Source organism: Puntigrus tetrazona, chromosome 23, assembly GCF_018831695.1.
Source record: "Puntigrus tetrazona isolate hp1 chromosome 23, ASM1883169v1, whole genome shotgun sequence".
In the NCBI taxonomy this organism is placed as follows: domain Eukaryota; kingdom Metazoa; phylum Chordata; class Actinopteri; order Cypriniformes; family Cyprinidae; genus Puntigrus; species Puntigrus tetrazona.
In genome coordinates, this window is record NC_056721.1 from 18,459,621 (window position 1) to 18,476,326 (window position 16,706).

Here is a 16,706-nt window from a genome sequence, read left to right on the forward strand (position 1 = left end):
AATAACTAAATAAAAATACAAATAAAAATAGTATTATGGTTTCCACAAAAATATTAGGCAATGATTTCAACATTGATAATATTAAGAAATATTTCTTAAGCACCAAATCAGCATATTAGAATTATTAATATTATTTATATTTATTTATTTAATTATTAAGAAGCATTTGTCACTGAATACTGAAGTCATGGCTGCTAAAAAAATTTAAAATATTACTATTTACTATTAATTATGATGCATTTACTGTAATTGTGATACTTCAAAAAAATAATCAAAAAACACAAAATATTCAAGATAAACAAAAACATACACACACACAGACAGACACACACACACACACACATCTGTTACAATTGGCAGTATATTTTGCATTAGAAGACGAGTAATCTTTATTGCCAAATGAGTTGTATTTTGCATTGAAGCGAGTCAAATCTTGTATTGTCAGATGCCTTGTATTTTGCATTGAAGCATGTGAATGATGTAGCGCATCTTGCTTTCGCTCAAGTATGCAAAGTTTTCTCAGAGACTCTAAAAAAAAATTTGCGTTGCCCTCTGTGTGAATACCATCAATTTGCAAAAACACTGCCAATAATGTTTCTCTTGGTTTGAATTGGCCTCAAACTGACTGGATTTGAGAAAAAAAGCATTTGTTTTTCATCAAGATTTAAATCTTGCAAATCATCCAGAATAGCAACGCTGAGGTGATTTTCATGTATTTTTTGGCTCGTAAACTGACCCTTGGTGCTGATGCCACGTAGGTCAGTGATCTTCATCAACATGCGAGGGAACATGTGAGGTTTGTTGGGTCGGCGGCGTCGTGCATAGATCTTCAGAGCTTCCAGAAGGGGCTCCTGTAGACGATCTACACGCTCAGGCTCCTCAAGATCCATTCGGTCTACAGAGAAAGAGGTTAATATTAGTCTAGTAGTACCTCCATCCATTTTTAGTGGTTTGGTGGTTAAAACCAATTCTGAATACTAGCTAATTCTTTATCAAATGTGTATATTTTGCCTGCGGCTTCATCTAGGTGGCAGCAGTGTTGCAACAAAATTGCATCATGTAATACCTCCACAAATGAGGCAGATGGCGCTGAGGAGGCCAGTTTCCGTATCGTCCATCTCAAGGGGCAGAAGCTGACCAGCAAAGGCAAACACCAGGTCAGTGAGCGGACCGAAGCCGGCATTATGCATCTGAGTCCGGTTGAGGGTCAGTCCATCTGAAAAGGTCATTGTGTCCTGCTCCGGTGTGTATCGTGTGCAGATTCGCAGCATCTGCAAGAGAAACAGACATTTATGAGGCTAAGAATTATGTGAACGTAATGAAGTAGATGCACGGTCTACATCAAGGTGAGATTCTTCAAGGAAGGCACACATACTAGAATGTCCAAGCAGGCTGATTTAAGGAGGGTGATCTGATCTGCGATGGTGAGGGTGGTGAAGCCCGGAAGGCGTTTGGCAAATTCCACAATTTTAATGATGCACTTTGTGGAGAGCTCACTGAATTTGTCCCATAGGCCCAGGTCCAGCTGAACCCGGTGGTCTGAGCTTGAGTTCTGATGAAGAGAGAAGGAGAAAAAAGGTTAATATAATATGTGAGCAAAATGAATCATGTATTCATTCACATGTCGTTCCAAAACCATATGGTTATTTATTGCATGGAATGCAAGGAGAAATTATGCAAAAAAAAAACAGTCTTTTCTTCACACTCTGCATCTTTTGAAGAGTTGGAATACAGAATATGAATTATACGGACCACTTTAATGATAGTTTTATGGTTGTTTTTGTCATTTTGAAGCTTGATGGCCCCAGTGCTCGTTTACTTTCATTATATTGAAAAGATCATCCAGGAAATTCTTCAGGAAGAATTTAACAGAAGAAAAAGTCGTGCAGATTTGGAACAACATGAGGTTGAATAGATGGCAATATTTATCTTTTGGGTGCACTGTTCCTTTAAATTATGTTTTCAATAATGGAACATGTTTATCATACTACATCTGACAAGGTCGGTTTACACCGCTATAAATAAATTCCACATTCCATTGCTGACAGATCCGCTCATTTTCAGAAAATACTCACTGTGGTGTATTTTCCCAGCTGGCAGAGTGACGGGAAGGTCTCTTGATGTGCTTTGCTCACTTTGTTGACCAGCTCCTCCAGTTCTCCACTCAGCTCGTAGCTCTCTGGTGGAACAACCTCATCCTTCACGTCCTTCTTTTTCTTATTTCGATCGTTGCGCACAGCTGAGAGTCACAAAAAGAGGCAGCTCAATAATTCGGCAAAGGTTTAGCTTCACTCACAAACTGTCAAACTATAGTACTTGGATGTGCAACCTTATGAAACTCCACAAAGTGATGTGCCAGAAAATACTTGAGCTTAATTCCTCAGATTGTCTAACTGCAAAAATGTGTTTATTATACAATTATGAGGAACAGGATTTAACCTACTCAGCAAAACCAAGCCACCAAAAATGCCCTGCTGGGACAATCTCATAAAAACATGTCCCGATGTCACATTTCACCCCAAAAATTAAATTAAATATATTTTTTCTTATATTGCCTCTCATTACTGATTCAAATTTTTAAAGACGATTTTAAATCATGTAATTCAATCCTGAATAAAGTACAACAAACTGTATATCATTTTTGTTGTGTGTGTGTGTGCATAGAGGCCATTAGACTTTTTTAAAATGCAATGTTTCATTTTTCTTTATTACACTTTAAAGCAATATGACGCTTTAAAAATATAGCTATAAAACATTTTTATTTCATATGATTTTATTACTGATTCTTATTTTTAATACAATGACTATTTTAAATATAATAAATTACAACAAATACCACCATGACATTTAAATAACATAAAAAATATTATTTTAAAACTAAATATATGCTTAATAGTTATATAAATGGCATAAAATTATGCTATTATATTTACAAAAAATATAATCGAATTGTATTATATATATATTTAAAAAAATGGCCAAGAAAATGTTTTTGACAGGTTTTGTGGGATTTCAAAAATCTCAGAATTAACCCTTTAATCACGCATTATCGCATATTGCATGGATAAGACGCTGTATGCTCAATTCCAAAGGTAATCACTAACACATGGAAACTGACCTCAGATCAGACTCTGTGGGTGTTTCGGTGCGTCTGACCCAAGGGAGAGCAGCCCTGCCAACCCTAAACCCCCTCCCCTCGTTCTCTCGCCCCCCTCCCATTCTTTCCTTCCTCTCAGGATATCCAGTAATAGCAAAAGCACAATGTGATCCCGGTCCCTACACACATCCCATACTTATAAACGCACACATACATGTCCCAGCAGACACATAGAGGGCCAATGTGCCACTCTCTCCGTGACATCATCACTGTGACCCTGGCAAATGAACAAACGCATGCCCCAGACTCGCTCTTTCAACCTCGGGCTATTGTCTTTGTTACAGCACAAATCTGTTAGTGCCAAGTCATAAAGTGACTAGAGGAAGGGCTACCAAAGAAATCACACCTAGCGTTGATGGATTGATGTGGGTGAAACTTCAGACACGAAACCCATTTGTGAAGTGAACATTCATATTGAGCTCTAACCTCCATGATAAGCAGGCAGCTTTATTGGTTTGTGTTAGAATTTTTATTCGTTATTTGTGTCTTCAGACGTCTCAAACTGGCGGTTTACAGTCGTCTACAGTTTGTTTATGCCTCTGTGCTCAAGTCTCACCGCTCTAAATTTGTCTGTGTGTCTCTGGGTTACATGTCTGTTTCACAGCTTCGAACCTATATCAGCGTGTCCCTGTCTGTCTCCTGTCCAGTCTCTATATTTGTGTTTGTGTATGTGGGTCTTGGCTGAAGGCCAAGGAGCCTGTGTGCCTGGCAGAGGCCTGAACCCTCACCTTCCTTGGACATGCCAACCTCGAAGCACTTCTGCAGCCGGCAGTACTGGCAACGATTGCGTGTGACCTTGTTGATCTGGCAGTTCTTGTCACGGTGGCAGGTGTACACCATGTTCTTCTGAATACTGCGACGGAAGAAACCCTGCAACAGAGAGCGAGTAGGTCAGCTGAAGAGTAGGTCAACCACTATCATTTTCACTTACACAAGCTGTCAGATATTGTTCAGAGCTTCTGATCCAGAACTGCTTTTGATAATGGCGCCATTATGGTTTTGTTATATAAAAAAGATCTGGTAGGTGACGGCCCTTAAAGCTGTGACCATATTAATAAAAATATTAATAACATTTTTATTGCGGCTTAGAACTGGGTTAATGAAACTAACTAGACCAGTTCACAGAGGACATGTTACTGTGTCCATTAAATTGTTTTTGTATGTAAACATGTGCTAGACAGGTTTTTTCAGCATTTAGTGCCATGAAGTTCACATTTTTTAAATGCTGTGTCAAGTCAAACAGTTATTTGTTTAACAAAAACAGACAAGAGATTTATTTTTAAACATACTATCTGTGAACTAACCCCTTACTTAGTGGAATAATATTATTTTTGCTTTTTTTTATATTACAAAAACGCACAATATAGGACAATTAATTTATTGGATATGGGTATCTTTATAATCATCATAATACCACTGTTTATATCGTTTTATTATGTTCGAAAGCAATAGGCTACTTGAGTTTTTACCATAGCTGTATTTTACCATAGAGGTATACGGCACACATTTAACCCCTTAAACATAGTATTCCATTGATTCTCATTTTTTTAAAGGGACAGCTCGCTCACAAATTAACTGTCCAATGAAGCGTTAACCGACATTATTTAAAATAACATTCAAAAGTAGAAAGGAACCTAAACAGGTTTGCAAATGATAACAGAATTGTCACTTTTGGGTAAACTATCTCTTCAACATGCTGCCCACATTACTCTGTCTCGTGTAGCTGATACTGCGCAACTGTCTCCTTTTCAAGTGACCTTTTGTATTGTTTTCATAAACATTTTTGCCCCCTGCACTACAAGTTCCTCAATCAGTCTTAGTTTCTTGGTGCTAACAGGAGCGAAAATACTTTTTAGTATTCCAGTATTTTTAACATTCGGGAGCTAAAACTCCATGTCTCCCTCTGTATTTTTTGCATTTTTGCCAAACGTCATGACAAATTGTGTAACAGGCTCATGAAGAACATGAGATTCGTCAGGCCACCGACGATGGGAGTTCTGCTGTTTACCTTGCAGCCCTCGCAAGAACTGACACCATAGTGGTACCCAGAAGACTTGTCCTGGCAGACGAAGCAGGGCTTGTAAACACGGGGCGGAGGTGGTGGAGAAGGGGAGCTGGGCACCATCTCCTCCGAACTGGTGCTCTGGGTCTCCACCGCTGAAGAGAAGAGAGAGAAAGGAAACATCAGGCGCTTGGTCTAATCACATCACTTCACACTATTTACACAACACAGGACGATTTAATGAGAGGGAGATATTAAACGCCACATGCAGAGAAGAAAAGATCTTCCCGTGAACCTTTTAAACCGTATCTGATTTCAAAGACCCACAAGGGCTTTGAAAACCATCATGATTCCTCGCTAAACCTTTTTCACGATGCCCTCGAGCAGAAACACACAAGACGCTACCCATCGCTGCTTTTTTAATCTGTTATTCTATGCAGAGCATCTGCCAACTAGGTAAAAGTCAAATCTAGTTAACATGTCTGTTGAATTCATCTCCCAATAGCTCCGCCCCCTTCCCCCTTTAGCCCGCCCTGTCCTTAGGGGTCCAGGATTTTAAGGGATTAGGCTGCAGTGATTGACACTGGAAAGAAAAGAAAACACAAACAGTTTAACACTAGCAGACAGATAAGCGGAGCCGATAAGACAGGTAGCTCATCTATGTCACAGCCTGGGGGGGAAACTCCACCCTGCGTTTGGCGTCTTGCATGCGGGACAGCCGACTGACACGGGATGAGTGTCTAATGTCTCACTAATTGTGATGTCAAGCCTTGCTAACAGTAATGACTTGAGGTGTAACAGTATCAGTGATTGCGACAATATGTATCATCTATAATCCACTCACAAAAAAAGTTCAGACACAATTAATTTAGCAGCAAATATGGTTGTTTGATATTTGAGCTTCTGTGTTATTAAGTAATTAAAATTAAAGTGCTTTTTAACTGTGCTCATATGTCTTACAAACAATAACAAAAAAATACCATTTAAACTATTTTGGTGGAGGGAGGGTTGTATCATGAGGGACTATCAAGTGAAGAAAACAAACTGTATCATTACACCCCTTAGTCATGACTTTGAGATATCACACTAGATTAAACCTTTTATTTCACATGTGCACATGCCAAAGTCAACTTTTACCCTTGGTCGCTCTAAATTCAAACCCCCAGCCTTCACCCTTGCCATTCTTTGACACACAAACCCTATTTTTCTCTTGTTTCCAGACCCTAAATTCCTCAGTGCAGTCCTGCTAGGTTTTAATAGAGGCCCCTGCTCGTAAGCTAGGCCTATAAAGGTGGTCTCATGGCTGGACTGGAGGCCCCAGCCCGGCTGGCGGGGTCTTTATTAAGACTCAGACACCTCGGGCAGCCATTCACACCACCAGCTGTAGCCTGAGCTAGTAAAAAAAAGGCCCAATCATAAAAATAAAAAAAAAAAAAAACAGGGAGGCTCTAAACTTCTAACTTTTATTGCCCCACCTTCTTCAACCACCTTCAATGGAAAGCCTAAACTTAACCTACAACCCCTCCCTCGCTGTCCCACCACAGGGTTCAGCAAAAACCACCAGCTTGGCCTTTTACAAGAGTTTGGAGACTTCAAAAGAAGAAAAGAGGGCATAAAAAGAGGAATTTGATAGAAAACAGAAAGAAAAAGACAAGGGTGGAGGGGTGAACGAGGAGAGGCATATAGGCCTATTTAAGGTCAAGCTCACATACAGTAGGGCCTTCTGTTCATGGCCATGGTTACAAACAAATCGCTTGTTCTTTAGGCGAGAGTGAGAAGTGCAAAAGCTTTCTGATTATATGATGTATAAAAAGGCTAATTGCATTTGAACTAGCAATGTAGTTTGCTAGTTGATAGCTTAATAGTTTGATGGTTCTCCTTTTTACACAACCATTTATTACACAACTTTGAAAAAGATGTTTATAACCTTCACTCTCGTCATGTTAACATGTTTCAGCGTAAAATTACATGAATTAATAATACCGAATATTAAAATATAAAATTACGAGTTTTTGAATGTTCTTAATGCCCATTAAATGAATTCTGTTGAATTACAAGATAATCAGCCCTGATCATCGGCTGGCTTTGTATGTCTAATGGCGTCCATAATTACTCAGCCGTTGCCGATTATTAGCCAATATATTGGTGCGTTGCGAACACTAACTAGAAAATTACCATCAAAATAACTGAAGAACTCAAAAAGGCTATCAAACATAAGTCACATTAAAGTTATAATTCTTGTATAAACCCCAAACATGTATGCTATCACAACACATTCGTGTTTTGAATACCGAGTATGCGCTTTGAACTAAATGTTGCACAGCAGGATCAATGCTCTCTACCGAACCAAGCGTGAACTCATTTGTTTATGCAGCAATACTGGCAATATGCTGGTAATGACAAGCGCTTGAAAAGGATCGCAAACTGCATGTGGCGTGAAGAAACGGCTACTGATTGACACCGTCTCAGTAGCTGAGAGTAAAAAGAATGGGACGGGGGGAGAGGGACAAAAATCCATCAGGATCTCTCAACAGCCCGAGACGGTTCCTGCCGTAAAAACCCCGGTCGCTTTCCCTCCCTCTAACACCTCTTCCCAAATATCAGTCAACACTTCTCCCGGGGTGCACAATGGGATGGGTTCTTATGTCAGCCCAGAGGCCCTCTCTGTGTCCCCTCCGCTAAGCTCTCCTCTGTTTGGGAAACAAAGCGCTCTGAAATGAGAGGCCTCCTTATCAGCTCTCTAGTCAGGGACTTGATTTGCATCACAATGCAAAGGCAGAGGGCGGATGGCTGCTGATGGAGGGACAGGTAAAAGCCGACTGCAGTTATCAGTAGACGCTGTTCATTTCCTGTCTGGTATTATGTTTCTGTCCTGAACCGATCTCTCTGTGTCCTCTGTACACAAGTATTCCAGGTGGACTGTTCTATGCTAATCCCAGTGTCAACCCAGACAAAGTGCCCCTGTGGTAGGAAAATGTCCATATCTACGAGCAGAAACATACAGTAGGGCAAAATAAATACCCAAATGCAAAAAATTAAAATAAGTAAGTAATACGAACATACACACAATGATCCAATGTTGGGGAAATATGTATACGTACACACAACAGGGGTGTTAAAACATAATTACAAGTATTATTAATAAAAATATATTTATTCAAATAATTAACATTTATAATTTATTTAAATATTTTACATTTTAAAATATTTAAATAATATTACTTGGAAAATATACATTTTAGATATTAAAATAATTTAAATTTCTATTGTAATAAACAAATATTAAAATGTATAAACATGCATATATGCATTTATTTGTTACTAAATATAAAAAAATACAAAATAAAAATATTAATATAATTAATATAAAAATACTAAATATGTTTAGTATACAGTATATAATAACCATGTATGTTTATATGATCGTAAAACTAAAATAAAATAGCTACAATTTAAACATTAAAATGAATAATCAATTGAACATTGAACAATTATAAAAGTTTTCAATTCTACATTAAAACCTAAAGTAAATAATTTAAGTATTTTATATTAATGAATAAACTTTCAACTCTTAAATGAATACAGTTAAAAAGTATCCAAATATTATAAATAGCATCTATATTTAGGTGAGAGCTAGTGGGTGAGTGTCAAAGACCACAATGCGGTGCACATAAACATGCATGCATACTATAAACATGGCATTGTTGCTGAAAAAAAAAGCGGTCTAAGTTCAAATCCATTTACTTCAGTAACCTAATAAACAAACAGTGCAAACAAATCAGGCCACATGGGTAACAGGAAGTGAGCTGTGACCTTGAGTTTCTTTATTTTGGTTGAGAATGAAAGCATTGAAATTAGCAAGTACACAAGTCTAAAAAGAACAAAAAATAACAAGTGTCAGCTTCATGTGTTTTAAGTGTTGCAACACTACTTTTAGCTGAGCAGCATATGACGCATTGGCTGCGGAACAACTATTCTTTCACAATAGAAGAGCAGATTTTGTGTACGTGACTGTGGGTGTGATTGAATCTTCAGTGGAGCTCTGTTCCCAAATCTAGTCTTGGCATGTGAGCGCGTGTGTGTGTTCAGTTCTGCATGGGCGCTCGTCCAACGAGTGTCTCTAAAGACTCCCATTTGATTTGCAAATATAGTTCTCTGCGTCTCAATTCCTCTTAAGTATTTCAGCGTGTTGGGCGTGTATTTGCGTGTTGCTTGCTTTGCATTTCTCAGTACATAATCTTGCTTCCCTCCACTGAAAGCTCCATGATTTCACCTTCTCCTCATATTACAGCCCCATACCGGCGAGTGGACAGACTGCTTTGTTGTGCATGCAGCCAGTGTGGCAGACGGGCCACAGATTGCCCAGGTTTTCTGGAGCGGTGTGATTGATAGACTGACTGGCAGGGCCCCCCTCTCTCTCCAAGCAGTGCCTGATGGGCAAGGACACACAGCCCTCCTCTGGCTGCCAACTTCCTGATGAGAGGAACCGACCGTGGCTCTTTCTCTGTTTCTGCGTCTCATTGCCCACGGCTTCCTGCCTTCAGCCAAATCCTCCTCACATGCTGTTGTCATCGTACCACCTCATACTACACAACCCCATTTCCTTCCTCTCCACAGCATCACTGTCTCTTTCCGCTGGATGTATTCTCACTGATTGCAGGTTATATCTTACCGAAACTTGTTTTTCGACATTTTTAAATTCACGTATTGCAACGTAAAAGAATCAAACTAAACTTCAAATAGTATTTGGCAAATTCAAAACTCCTGAAAAAACTAATCAAACTGAATAGAATGGAATAAAAATAAATAAAAATAAATAAAAATAAAATAAAATAAAATTGCCAGTGCCACTCCCCTCTCTCTACCCAATACTTCTCTGTCATTTTCACTGTCATCTCAAAATAAAAGAATAAAAAAGCCCATAAATATAACTTAAAAAATAAAATTTGTCAAACAAAGATTTGATATAGCTGATAATTGTTTTGAAAAAAATACTTAAATGTGTTAATGGTAAAAAATTAAATTTTTGAACACAAAAATAACAAAAAACACTAACATACTAATCAACAAAATGAATAAATAAATCAAAGTGGATAATTTTATGTATATATGAAATAAAATAATTCAATTAATTTAAATCAAATGTATAAAAATAAATATAAAATAAAATGATGATCCAGTTTCATCAGAGTTATCAATTTAAAATCTCTAATATCAGACAATAACTGATGCCATGTGCACCCCTAATTTAAAACTTAATTTGACCTACCTTCCAAAATTACTTCAGGAGGCCAGTTTAAAAGCAATGTTTCTGCACCACAGATGCATTGCAAAAGGAGTTTTTAGTAAAGTGGCTAAGAGGTGTGTGTGCTTTCATTAAAGGTGATGAGCAGTAGCAGTTGCTGTCAACAGCTGTCTGGGAGCTCATTACCTGATCTACCCCTCCTCTCTTCCCATTTTCTACTTTATATCCCACCCTCTCATGCGCTCCATCCCAGGCCTGTAAAAAAGGAGGAGTCCTTCCTGTTGCAGTAAGGCCCTTTCTGAAAGGAAGCCCTGTGATAAAACTGGGCTGCCATCCAAGAGATGGCTCAGTGCGAAAGACAGAAAAAGAGAGAAAGACTTACACGCAGCCCAGACTGGACAAGCCTGAAGGAATTTACACCCTCATGTCACAACCAGCACACAGGCACGAATACATACATGAACACATACAGTTATCGTTCTGAGTCATGGAGTCTGCCAGCAATAGGTCTTCCGTAGGTCAGACCCATCACACAAGGTGAGCAAAAGGGCAACAGGTATGAGCAGACTTAATGGCTGGATCTGTCTGAAAAGGTTAGTTCAGTCAAAAATTAAGCATCTGTCATCATTTACTCACCATCAAGTCATTCCAAACCTGCATGACCGGAACAACAAAAGATTCATTGGAAAATTGTATCTGTTTTTTGTGTCCAGGGAAAGTCAATATGGTCCAGTGTTGCTTTGAAATCCATTAAATTCCAGTTTACGAAATGCTTTATGTATAAGAAAAAAATAATAGAGGTTTGAAACAATGTGAGGGTGAATGAGGTCGCATTGACTGTTGTTCTGAGAAATCGAGTCATTCCAATAAGAATCTGCACAACTGGGAGTTGCAAAATGCAAGTTTTGCTTATTATCAAGTTGGTCGAGTGATTTTCCCGCATTGACCAACAGGAAGTGGCTTGGTTTGAAAGTGACTTCTGCATAGGAAATGCTTCCTACATCTCTACGCTATTGACAGCAGACAATGGACCCTTTTTTGCTTGTAAAAATATCCTGCAGTTCTGCTAATATGGTCGCACCAGTAAATGATTTTTGGATCAACTATCCATTTAAAGTTAAACTACCCTCAATCCGCAACCTTTCATAGACCCGAAGCATCTCTGGATGAAGGTGAGCCAGCATTTGGCCTGACTGACCCCTGAACGAGTGGCACTAACACATCAATGGACTGAGAGAATCAATGGCCCACACTTGAGTCCTTCCTGGATTACAGGCAATCAGACACCCTCTCAACTACAGCTTACATTGCTCTCTCCATTACCAAAGGCTTCTTTTTTCTGGTCTGGCAACCAGAAGGTAGCTGGTTTAACTCCATTGATCTTCATTGGATGCCCTTGAGCAAGTCATTTACCCTTGGGGTGCTCCAGGGGGTTGTCTCTATAATAAATGTAATTTGCAATATGTAAGCTGCTCTAGATAAAAGCGTCCACTGAAAGACTATTTAATTAAAAATAAAGTTTCAATTAGAAACACAAAATGGTTTTCATAGCCCAAAGCTATAGGGAAACCTCCACAAAGACCTTTTCAATTCCCTACTTCTTTAAAAAGCCATCTATTCATCTAGAAACTAGAACCTGCTAGCACTTTTCTGCAAGAAACGGTTCTGCAAAAGAACAATTCAAGAGTTTATTGACAGAAAGCTTTTGTGTAGTCCTAAACAAGGCCCATTTAGTAAATCGTTTAAGGGACTTGTGTCCTAGTCCTCTAGTAGGACTCTATCCAAACTAGACAGTGAGGGGTAATCAGAGCACAAAGGCAGGGAATGAAGGCCTGATTCAGAGAAGACAGATTTCTGGTACAGACATCCAAATTTGCAACTCCACTGAATCTCCAGCTCCCCCACCAGGCTTCATCTGTGCTGTCAGCCCCTGAGTGAGAGTGTCTCCTCTAATTCCTCTCCACTCCAATGGCTGGATGCGTCCTCCATGGACACAACCATTGATCAAGCCAACAGGCAGCGAGACAGCCTCATCTACCCATTATCTTTGATCTTCTGGTCCTTGCAGACTTCCTCTCACCATCTGTCTGCACTCACCTGCTTTAAGAGGGGCAACTTAGCTTGAGTCACTGCCTGAAGTGTCTCTCGGCTCGGGACTGGGGCGGGACATGAGACCTTATTGCTTCCTTCCCCAAACAATAGAAACCCGCAAAAGTAGAAGCAGCCGAACTTTGAAGGCTGACACCCTAATTCTGCAAAATAAAGTGCAGATCTGTTTGACTTGCTTGGATCTAACTGTCATTAGAGCTGTGGGTCTCTTGTGTACAAATACAATTTTTTTCGGTTCAGTTCAACAGCCTGGCACAGTTCTGTTCTTTCTAATGGCACAAGGGCGAGTCTGTGAGAAACTTCTGCTTTGACTATAGGGGAAATTACAATATGATGTGTGCTTACGCGAGTGGAATTTTTCACTTTAGTGTGGCATCACGCCTTCAGATGTTAGGGTGTGGATGGGCACGCTTCGTGGAAACTGGCAATTGCGAAGTTTCAAAACAATACTGTGTGCGGTTTGATGTACTCTTGTAACACCCAGAGTGCAACAGACAGAGCTCAGCCGTATAGGAAGCCACCTTGATAGACAAATCCAATCCCACTGCACTGACTAAACCACAATACGCTTTTTATTTAGAGCCAACACAGATTTTCTAAATGGAGCGTAGACCAGCCGAGCCATAGACACCATCCACCAGACAGACGGTGTCGTCCCTGCTCATTCTAAACACTGCGCTGAGTCTTCAGACAGCAGATGATCGTTTAAAAAGATGAATGTGTGGGGGTAAAGTACAGATGGTCTTCCCTAACAAGCATCCTTGGGCTCTTGTATCCATTCATCTTTTATGGCTGATTTAGGATGGCCTCTCACCTCCATCTGCATGTACAGACAATGTAAAATATTTTCATATTACATACTTGTACTATTATTTTACTATTATTATACTATTACTCTTTCTATAAAAAAATTATTTAAATCCAAACACACATACACACACATATGTGTGTGTGTGTGTGATGAGACAGGTAGACACCTTTTTTTCTGTTTAGTAGTGCTGTCAAGCGATTAATCACATCCAAAAGAAGTTTTTCTTAGCACAATATATGCATGTACTGTGTATATTTATTATGTATAAATGAATACAAAAACATGCATGTATATATTTAAGAAAAATATGCTATGTTTATGTATTAAACATATTTATATAGAATCTAAAATATAATAATATAAATGTATATACATGTAAATGTTTTCAAAATATATACTGTTTTATTTATATATACATAATAAAAGTACAAATTACTGGACATATATTACATAAAAACTTTTATTTTGCGTGCGATTAATCGTGATTAATATCTTGACAGCACTACTGCTTAGATATTGATGTGTTGTTTTAAAAATAGACAACTGGGCAATTTGTGTCATATAGATATATTTCTAAATGTATGTTCAAAGGCAGTGAATTCACGTGGCAGTAGAGACTTTAAAGGTGATAAATATAAAGGTGCAACTTCTCTCTGGAAGTTTTACTGCATACAGTTTCAGCATGCTAAACAGCACACACTCAGCACATGAAAAGTTCAGAGAAATCTTAATTCCCCTTTAAATCAATACCACTAAAATTGGATGACTTGCTGACCATCACTCCCCATCGTACAACAGCATGTTTTTCATAACAAGAGCTGCAAGATTATAAGTGACATGAAACCACTGATACAATCAGTCTGAAAAGTATTGTTATAGCCTTCACAACAATAACATGTAGATTTCTAAAGTATCAAAAAGCATTTAGATAACATTAAACATTGAAACATGCATGAGATCTCAGCAATACAACACAATACCAGAATCAATGTCTTCCAAGAAGCATCGCCTCATCAACAGTGCTGCAACCCCTCAACCTGATTCTCATTTTAGATAAAACCAATGATTGACTGACGGGGAGTTCCTGCGGCCCAGCTGCAGACAAACATAGTGGGGGTTTGAGCTATATTTCGCCTCGCGTTTTCACATAACAGTGAGCGCTAGTAACGACAGAGCCAAGCCGTCAGTCAACAACACACTGGTAACAGAACTTCTCCCTTCACACTGAGCTCACACATGGTTTCAGACTGACAAAGATCCTGCCAACGCCTTGCCCCCAGAGAGAAACTGCCAACCAGGCACTGGAGCTCTCAGTAAACATCCACTAAATCATCGGACAAAAGGGAGGTGATGGCCAAACTATGACAGCCATTGAGCCTCACCCAGGGTTTTCAATCCCATGATGCCTGGCCTTGTTTGTGTCTCTCAGAGACCCATGAAAGTGAAGTGGAAAGATTAGCTAATTAGCAATGCTTCCTGAATAGATGTGGGACAAATTTGGACTGTCCAATGAGTCTTTTGGCTTGCCCGTCAGGACGGTTCTGAAATCTACAACAAGGTGCAAAGAACTCACCCTAACAGTCCGAACCTAACAGAACCATCTGCATGTTTCGGTTCTATGAATTGCACCGTATGTCTAAAATTCACCCTAAAAATCCCTCAAGTGGTGTAAAATTTTGTTGCTTTTTCATGAGAGGCGGATCTCTCTTATTTACGGTTCCTTGACCCTGCCGGGATATTATAAACTGCCCAAACAGCAGCAAATGGATTCCAGCAGCAGACTGCGGAATCTCAGCGGCCGCGTCGGGCCCTCCTCTCTTGGGTTTGCCTTCGAGTTCAACGGCCATCCATACACAGCTACTGCCTTTAAATCAGCAAAATGCACTGAAACATCTTATGCATAATTCACAGATGCATATTTACAAGATACAAACACTTAATATTGAGATTTAACATTTAATTAAGCTCACGTTTTAGGGATGCTTTCAGTATGTATGGATTCTCATTTTCACTACTTTTACATTTAGCTCACCTTTGCCATCATGTAATCCTTAGGTAATTAATCTTTAATCATTAAGCACTAACCTTTTAGTAAAAATATCCACTTTATATTTTAATATTTTGATGACTAAATTGATTTCCAAGTGATTTTAGTGTTACATATTTAATTTATTTAGACAAAATATAATGACAATTAAATATCAGCCTTTCATAAGTTATTGGCTATAACATGAAAATAATTATAGGCTTATCATTTAGAATTTTAATATCAGTGCATCGTTAGTTTGTACAGCTGACAACCCAAATGTGCTTGCAATAAAGTTCAATATTGAAGAGCACAAGTTATAAAGAAGTAAAAATAACAGTAACAGGGTATCTTTCTATTGTTGGACCGGGATGAGATCAGTGTGAATCCCTCACGGCCAACCACTTTTCCTCTAAAATACACACACTGAGACACACACACACTCTCACCACCATCGAATCAATCAAGTATCGTTTTTTATTCCCCTGCCTTGTCGGGTACTCTAATCTTTTAATTGAATCTTTTTGTAATTATAACAAAATAATTGAGGACTTCCATTAAAACAAAAAATGAGATCGTGCTGCATGTGACAGCGGACACAGGAAGCCCTCATTTCCCTGTCTTTCACGCAGAGCTCTGTTTCAGAGAGCTTATCAGACTCTGATGTGGACAGCACACTTTGCAGAAAACAATGGTGTGTGTGTATGAGCCCAAAAGATCAGGACAGGAAGAAGATCCTGGTTTCTAGTCCTTATTTTACTGCAGCAAAAACCCACCATTTCATCCCAAAAACATGCACAACGGTCTGACAAAGCTGTGAAATCATGAGCAATACCATGTGCACACATGAGCAACCTCTTAGCCAATAAAAAAGGAAATTAAGAGCAGTTCAGAGAAACGTGATGTTATCTTTCTTATGTATAAATTACTAAATCACCTGCATGCTTCCTTTTTTTAAACATATGGCTCAACAGAGCCCTGATGCTTCAAAGATTGCTCAATAAAAAAGCTCTTTCAGCTCTCTTCCTTTTCAGGGATGGAACAAGAGCAGCTCACATATTCACGAGAGCTGACATTGGCCCGTGCAAAGCCTCTCCATAACCTCTGACATTGAATTTAAAAAAACTGCAAAGGTCTTGAACTCCTGCACATAAAAACAGGAAAGACTGGCCACACTGACAGTGGACTGTGATTCTCTCGCTCTTCACCTCTAACAGGCAGCAGGGGGTTTTGTGAATGGTGCAGGGCAATGCAAATGAAGAGCCTTCGTTGTCAGTGTGGTTTACTGTGTGGTTCAAGTTTCCTGTAAGCCACTACAAACCAAAAAACTGGCACATTTTAATCACATGGTGAAAA

General features: G+C 39.0%; 1 protein-coding gene across 3 annotated transcripts in view; it reads right to left on the reverse strand.

The window, feature by feature from the left end:
• Positions 1–16,706, reverse strand: part of rarga (retinoic acid receptor gamma a) — a 50,817-nt gene that overhangs the window by 2,696 nt on the left and 31,415 nt on the right. For all 3 annotated transcript variants that reach the window (XM_043224736.1, XM_043224737.1, XM_043224738.1), the window contains 6 exons: positions 5,166–5,314; positions 3,886–4,027; positions 2,076–2,239; positions 1,376–1,552; positions 1,067–1,271; positions 737–895 (listed from right to left, as the gene is read on the reverse strand). In XM_043224736.1, the coding sequence (XP_043080671.1) occupies positions 737–895; positions 1,067–1,271; positions 1,376–1,552; positions 2,076–2,239; positions 3,886–4,027; positions 5,166–5,314 (996 nt within the window). The remainder of the gene's footprint in view (positions 1–736; positions 896–1,066; positions 1,272–1,375; positions 1,553–2,075; positions 2,240–3,885; positions 4,028–5,165; positions 5,315–16,706) is intronic.